Source organism: Mytilus galloprovincialis, chromosome 1, assembly GCF_965363235.1.
Source record: "Mytilus galloprovincialis chromosome 1, xbMytGall1.hap1.1, whole genome shotgun sequence".
Classification (NCBI taxonomy): domain Eukaryota; kingdom Metazoa; phylum Mollusca; class Bivalvia; order Mytilida; family Mytilidae; genus Mytilus; species Mytilus galloprovincialis.
Window position 1 is genome coordinate 37,709,363 of NC_134838.1, and position 7,870 is coordinate 37,717,232.

The window sequence follows — 7,870 nt, forward strand, 5'->3', positions numbered from 1 at the left end:
TTCATTTTGTTATACATTTTTTCATAATTCTATTATCCTTCTATTCTATGTAATCTAATCCTTTTAATACACAATCAAGGATGCAATCTAAATTTGCTTTAAAAGCAATTTCCCGTTTCTAGAGCCTGTATTTTAAATGAAATCATGATAAGCTTTTCTTTCACTTTGCTTATCATACCTGTACGAATTGTCACGAAGTCTCATATCACAGATAGGTTTAGTAACATAAGATACAACACCTTGAGTGCGGATTCATCCATGAGAGATCAGCATAAATCATACACAATTTATTAATGCCTTAAATAGAGATTTTAAATTAAACGTGAGATTTTTCATTACTATATTTTGTTTCCTACAGACAAAGATGATAGGCTTAAGAAATAATAATTGAGAAGCTTTCAAGAATTGATTAACAACAGACGGTATTTGTGCTTAGCAATAATAGGGATTCAGTTTTCCAAAGACTTCTGCAGGTAATTAGACCCTGGTAATGTAGCTTAACCAATGAAACTCCCGTAAAAATTCAATACTAGGTTTTTTATTACGCTTATATGAAAAATCTCGTATTAAAGAGGTGAAAACGAGAGAGAAAATGTCAGTGTGGATATAAAGCGCTGTTAAAACTTTGGTTAATACAGGGATAACTATCGCCAAGCAGGTAACGTTGTTACATATATCGATTCATAAATAATAAGTTAAACAATTCTAAATGATCGCATGGAAAATAAGACCAACAATGTAAATATGGTTAATACAGAAGTATGAATACAACTGAAGATTCAACACATGTGAAGTATGAATTTTTGGAATCACCATCTGTGGGAATTACAATTATTTTCTGCCATATTATAATAATTTCTTCATCTATAGTTGGTATGGCGGCAAATTCGTTAATACTGTACTGCATTAAAAGACAAAAGTCATTACGGACTTATGCCAATGCAACGTTAATAAACAGCTGCATAATAAATATTTTGGGATGTAGTTTTTTATTACCATTTCGATTCATAGTTTTGGGAATGTTTATCGATGAACCTTTTATTCTCAGTGGATTTTGTAAAACAGTTACTTTCTTTCGATCATTTTGCGAAATATTTCAACTTTCGATGTTAGTAACTATAAGCTATGAGCGATACCACGCAGTTTTACTACCATTTGAAAAGGAAAGTAGAGTTAAGCGCGTTGTGACCTTGATAGTTTTATCTTGGTGCTTAGCTATAATCTACAGCACAATGTCAACAGTATTTCTATTAGACAGTTCTATATACATTATTTGTGAGCAAGGTCAGCCTCATTTGGACAGAAATTGGGTAAATTACGACAGTTTTGTGAGTTTTCCGTTTGGATGTTTGTGTTTTATATCAGTACTGATATTTTACACATGTATCATCAAAGCTCTATTAAAACAATCCAAGAAAATGCTGAGTCATTCTAAAGTAAGGAATAGAAAAGTTCATCCTGCTGAAAGTAATGTTCATATGACTTCTTCAGTAGATGCATTAAAGACTCCTGCGCACACAAATGTACCGAAAACGGATGTTATTACAACTCAAAATGTTACAAACACGCAATCAGTTCCGGAAATTTCTATCAACGAACTACATGTTGGTAATGGAAATACAAAGGACATGAAAGATGCGTTACAAATAAATGATAATGAGAGTATGCTGAAACCCAGTATTTTATTCAACAAATTGCCTAGTATAAATGAAACGAGCAGTAGTGGTCAAAACTTACGATCAAAATCGTTAGTAGTTATCTCTTCTTCCTCGGAAATGCAAAATATAAATTTATCACCAGCAAGAGAAAAGGTTGACAAACCAAAAGATGGAAATATCAACATTTCAAATTGTTCAGATAAAATGAACGAAGAAAAAACATACGAAATTTACGATGCTGATGGAACCATCAGGGTAGAGAAAAACAGCAACGACCAAGTTGTAGGAGACGTGTGCGTTTTTAATCCGAAAAATAGAGAAATTGGAAAACGAAAACTGGAAGCCAAAATTGCTAAACACTTTGCCATTGGAATAGGTTTGTTTGGATTAGTATGGATACCTTTTCCTGTATTTATTCTTATACATTTTAATACAATTATGTTATCGGAGGCAGAATGTCATGTTTTAGCAGTTCTTTCTACATTTTCATTAACAGTGTATACAGTAAATCCGTTAATTACTATTTTTATGAACGGAAAAGTAAACGCTGAATGTAAAAAGATCTCGAAACATTTTTGTAAGAAATAAGAATTAAAATATTTATAAGATGAATTTTATTTTATTTCATTTTTATTGTTACAAGCATATTCGAAAACGTAATTTAAAGATTTTTTTAAAGATATTGCCCAAACAAACAATCTATATTTATGGTTTAGCTTTCTGAAATAAAAATACAATGTTGGCGGTAAAATTCACACATAAGATTTAAATAAAAGGACAGATGAAATATTTTTTATCCGTTAAAACAGAACTGGAAAAACATAGCATTAGAAAATGAAGTAATTAAAACAAAGCTTTGCTAAAATGCAAGGGGCAGTGCATAATTCCACTTAACACTCAATCGCTTTGTGGGTTCGATAAAACTGCATCCTGGTATATCCAGAAATTTAAAAACAAACTTTGATCATTTTATTTAACGTAAATTGTATTGATAAACAAACAGATGAAAGGCCTTGTCCAAAAAAATATAGTCATTGTAGCCAGCGTTTGGTTCGGTCGGGTTTATTTGGCATCTTCAAAATTTACATTGGACATATTAAAACAATTGAACAATTCATATGATCAAGAAACAAGGTTTGGCTCTGCTTTATTTTTGTTTTATATATATCTTTAACGTGTTAATTATTAAAAAAACATTAAGGCTTCGAAAAGTATTTGTCGAAAGAGCATATGGTTATTCGAAGTAAGTGCCGCTTAATTATTTCATCATTGCTAGGACCATCTCTATGTTCCCTAATTCTTAGTCCATTTTACTGCTGATACTTGTAGTAATTCCATAGACCACACTATCAATGCACATTTATATTGGAATTGACATTCACCACCGTCATGCAGACTTAATGTTTCATGTTTGGACTTGTCTTATGAGAGACTGTAGTAGTGTTCCGATGTTCAAATCTCATTAATCCATCGAAGAATAAAACCTTTAAAAAAAAAGAGCGAAAAATGTAAGACTTCCAAAATTGTCAGACCTTTTGGGTCGGCAGGTGAACTGTTACCTGCTATGCATATAACAGTCACCATGGTAATCAGAAATCAACACTCATAATGTTACAATTGCAAATAAGAAACAAAAGGCAAAATTGCAGATCAAGCGTCTATTATGTAACTTTAATATATATGATCACAAAACATATCGCATTTTAGTTCAGAAACAGACACATTATATTTAGTCTTTTGATTGCCGATTTATGACTTAAGTGTTTATGAAGTTTCCAAATAGTTTATCCAAGAGGATTATCTTGAAATGTTCATCTCTGTAGTCAAAATTCGGATGATATAATATGTCGATCATTGCTACGTATTTCATACTGATGTTAAAACGTGATTAATATAACACCATACAGAAACAATCAATAAAAATCTTTAGTATCAGCGACAAAACATAACGAATTATTGAAAGATGTACCAATTACTTTGGTAGTTAAAAATGTAACATAATATTTTTCTATTCGGTATTGTTCTCTTCCATGTAAATCGTGAATCTTACCGTTGCTAATATGCATACCTTGCTAGTTAATGATTATAAGCGATTATAAAATCCATTATTTGCTTTATCAATACATACAATACTGTGTAAAACAAAGACACCAGGCTTATAATTGAGTACGTCACTTAATTTCGTGTCCGTAACAATCACTAAGGGCTCTTGAACTAGACGAAGTAATTCAAACAAATTGTCGAAGGTCGAATACTAACAATATAATAATACATTCACTTTGCATTCGGGAATGGAAAGGTTTCTATTTTTCAATTAAACTGTTTTGAATTGTTATTGGTGATATCCATACATGTACATCATAACTCAAGGCTGAATCTCTTAAACCCTCATTTTGCCAAAAGATTATATTGGACGTTTAAATAAAGGCAACAGTATTATACCGTTGTTCAAAAATCTTAAATCGATTAAAACGTTTTGTTTCTGCTTTACGTTATCTTCAAATATAGAAATATTTTGACAGCAGTATTTTAGAGGAATATAATAATGGTATTTTGTTTCTTTTGCATATTATCTAATAAAAATAATATAATGACTTTATTCATTTAAGTTATTTACTCCATTAAGGTTGAACCTTCGTAAAAATAAATATAATAACAAAAAAGTAAAATCATAAAAATACTGAACTCCGAGGAAAATTCAAAACGGAATGTCCCTAATCAAATGGCAAAATCAAATGATAAAACACATCAAACGAATGGACACAAACTGTCATATTCCTAACTTGGTACAGGCATTTTCAAATGTAGAAATGTAAAACAATCGCATCACATTTTATTATATTTACAACGATGCGCGAACAAAACAGCCATACTAGATAAAATTGTCAAAATATGGGATACAGCAGTCATCACTGTGTTACAATATCATTTAGAACAAAAACAAACAAAATTCAACAAAGGAGAACAAAAAGCACCTAATAAATTTAGAACTAGAGAGTTATACCAAGAGCTCTAGTAAATAAATAGAAAGACATAAAACACTCTATTTTTGTAGAATATTTTCTGCTTTATAGCGAAAGAACTTAAAAACCACAAAAAAACAACTCCTAAAAGATATCAAGGCTTTTTATTTTCATTCGATACACGCTTGTTTGACAACACACGAGTATCATGGAATGCTTATTATGCGATTACATGGAGTACTAAGCACATTTTTGCACTGCACCTTTTTCAACAAAGCTTAAATCAATAACAGTTATCAAAGGTACCAGGATTATAATTTAGTACGCCAGACGCGCGTTTCGTCTACATAAGAATTATCAGTGACACTCATATCAAAATATTTATAAAGCCAAACAAGTAAAAAGTTGAAGAGCATTGAGGATCCAAAATTCCAAAAAGTTGTGCCAAATACGGGTAAGGTAATCTATGCCTGGGATAAAAAAATCCTTAGTGTTTCGAAAAATTCAAAAAATACCAGTATTTTATGTAAAGCTATTCCGACCTTTAACGTTTCTGAAAATTGCAATGAAATAACTTTTGAATATTTTGATGTACATGAATATGATTTATTGATAAATACTAATTTACATCAAACGTGTCTTTAATTATGTGTTAGGTATCTACATTTAAATTGTGGTTAATAATCCTTATAGTATAACTAATCGCCGTATTTGAATATCAAAAAATAAGACAACGCGTGACCGAACGACGCATGGATTAAACGAGTGCGCAGCACGAGTTTAATCCATAGCGGCGTTCGGTCACAAGTTGTCTTATTTTTGATATTCAAATACGGCGATTAGTTATACTTTTTATTACATTGTCAAATGACTTTTTTTTATGAAATTAATGTAGAAAATGTAAGGGACTATATGTTTTTCCTACGCATTTACAATTTGTTTTGATCCGACGTTATCGACGTCTTGACAACGCCTATTGTTATATGACGTTAGAGAGTGAAATAACCATGTTTATTTCACATGTGAAATTATCGGTTTTTTTTTTAACTGGGAAATCAACGTAATTTATTGCAACCAATGTAATAAATTCAGGTAACAACAATCACTATTTGTGAATTGACCAGTTTGAAGATAATATTTATCGAATCTTGTTCAAGGAGCTAGAAAGACATCAAACTTTAAAACGTATCGCTTGAATCGAACAAATGCAAATTAAGAACGAAATTGAAGAACAAAACGTTGTGTCAAATAAGACCAATGCCATCTATTGCTGGGCAAGAAAACTAAGTATTGTTAAAGGTTGAAAACCGTTGTTAAATTGTAATTTTTAATTATTCTCGCATTACAATAAAACATGTATAGAATAAAATACCATGAAATTAATAAATACATGGACAGCTGACAATTGACCTGTATATCTAAACAAGATGTTCCGAGATAATCTTTGTTTGAAATTCTTTGACTTATTTTTGCCTCAATGAAATACACAAAAACAAAAACCACACGTATTAAAACAATCAATACATTTCAATACAGAAAATCAAAAAACACAAAAGACAAAACATAAAAGACAAAACATAAAATATAAAATTAAGGCAATACAAAACATCTTTACATGAAAGACTCCTGGAATACCAGTTCAAAGTAATACATAGCATATATTAACGATTGGATTTATAATTACGGATCCCTGACACATGTTGAAATTACTAAAACTCAAGATTAATCAAACCAATGTGATAAAAGAACATTAGTATATAATATGTTTGTCGTTTCTACACACGATGAGCATATTGCAACGGAAATTATATCAACTGATTTATTCTCAATAATTAAATTTTCACAATAATAATTGTTGAATGTACTTTTAAATCCAGCACTTTTTTGAGAAATTATTTTTGTCAATCGGGAATTGTATGTTTGCAATGAAAGCCTTATAAAGGTTTATTAGCGATCTTTAAATTCCTAACTAATACCCTTCAAATACAGCACCCATTGTCGTAATTTAAGATATTAAGTTTCATCAATTAGATAGACTAGCTAGCTCATTTCTAGTGAAACCCTAGCTATGACATGTCAATAACGTGTTGGGGTTGTCGTTTGTAGTTGTATATTAGAACTCTTTAGTTTTGTCCCCGGTCAATTGTATTTAGATACAAATATAATTATGACATTTGTAATTTTCCGAGTGAGTTTTACTGAGTGCGAATTAGCATGGCGATTAATGCGCGGAAAGCAGGAAACACTTACCCTACGCATGTCGGCACATCCGATTTTGCTTTCTTTTGAAGTAAATGCGTTTTCCTAAATTTTTTTTTGTAACCTTGACTTGCTTGGCCTAATCGATTTACGAGATTTGAGCATCTGAAGTAACATTTCCTTTATTTGTGTGACCTTATGTTATCTCTTTGTGATACTGCCTTTGAATAAGAAGATAAAAATTATGAAAATCTCTGGCAATTCTGGTCTGATGTATTGTGAGTCTTGTGAGTCATTATAAATCAATTTTAAGCTTGAACAAACAGTATTGTTATTCATGATTTCATCAGTTATTCGGGCTATAGATTTTTATGACATCTTTTAAACGCATGTTAATTAGAGCTACATATATCACTGTGTTTCTTAGGCCGTGTTCACATTGACCTAAACACGGTGTTGTGTAAGTGTAACTCACACGTAAACTAAACAAAATTACGTTCCCATTGATAAAATTCAATGTTTACATGTAGTGTAAAACATGTTTTGTCTACATGCAGTCGATACTCGATGTAGGCCTTGTGTAGGTTAAGTGTACACAAAACTAGGCATTTAAAACATTAGTTTCACCGTGTGTCTTTAAGGAAGAAACATTTTTTGAATAAAATTGATATTTATAACAATTATTAATAAAGTTCTTTACAGAAATATTTGTCTAAACTTGATATATTTATTTGTTTTTTTTTAAACTTAACGTAGCTTTATTAAGCCCTTTTCAAGACTCAAAGCAGCATCATTGCCGAACACATAATTCATTTGAAAATTAAGGTCTTTCCGAATCGACTTGACTTGCACAGAAATGTTTGCCACTGGTCTTTACTCAAACAACGATTCACTATAAATCCATTACTTAAAAAGTGTGAAAAAATGTATTGTTTGTCTAGTACATGTATCTCGGATCCGTTAAATTACCCTAAAAACTATAAAAAAAAACATTACCCCCTCCCTTTGCAAAATACTCCTTGGAGAAGAAATACCATTTGAAATAAACAG

General features: G+C 30.8%; 1 protein-coding gene across 1 annotated transcript; it reads left to right on the forward strand.

Annotated features, from left to right (window-relative positions):
* Positions 1-596: 596 nt before the first annotated feature.
* On the forward strand, positions 597-2,250 carry LOC143076627 (uncharacterized). Its single transcript, XM_076252489.1, has one exon. It carries the CDS (start codon positions 762-764, stop codon positions 2,244-2,246), a length of 1,485 nt encoding a protein of 494 aa, XP_076108604.1. The 5' UTR covers positions 597-761; the 3' UTR covers positions 2,247-2,250.
* Positions 2,251-7,870: the final 5,620 nt, after the last annotated feature.

Excerpts from the sequence above, each read along its gene's own strand:
- LOC143076627 (XM_076252489.1), top strand. The coding sequence starts at position 762 with ATGAATACAACTGAAGATTCAACACATGTGAAGTATGAATTTTTGGAA.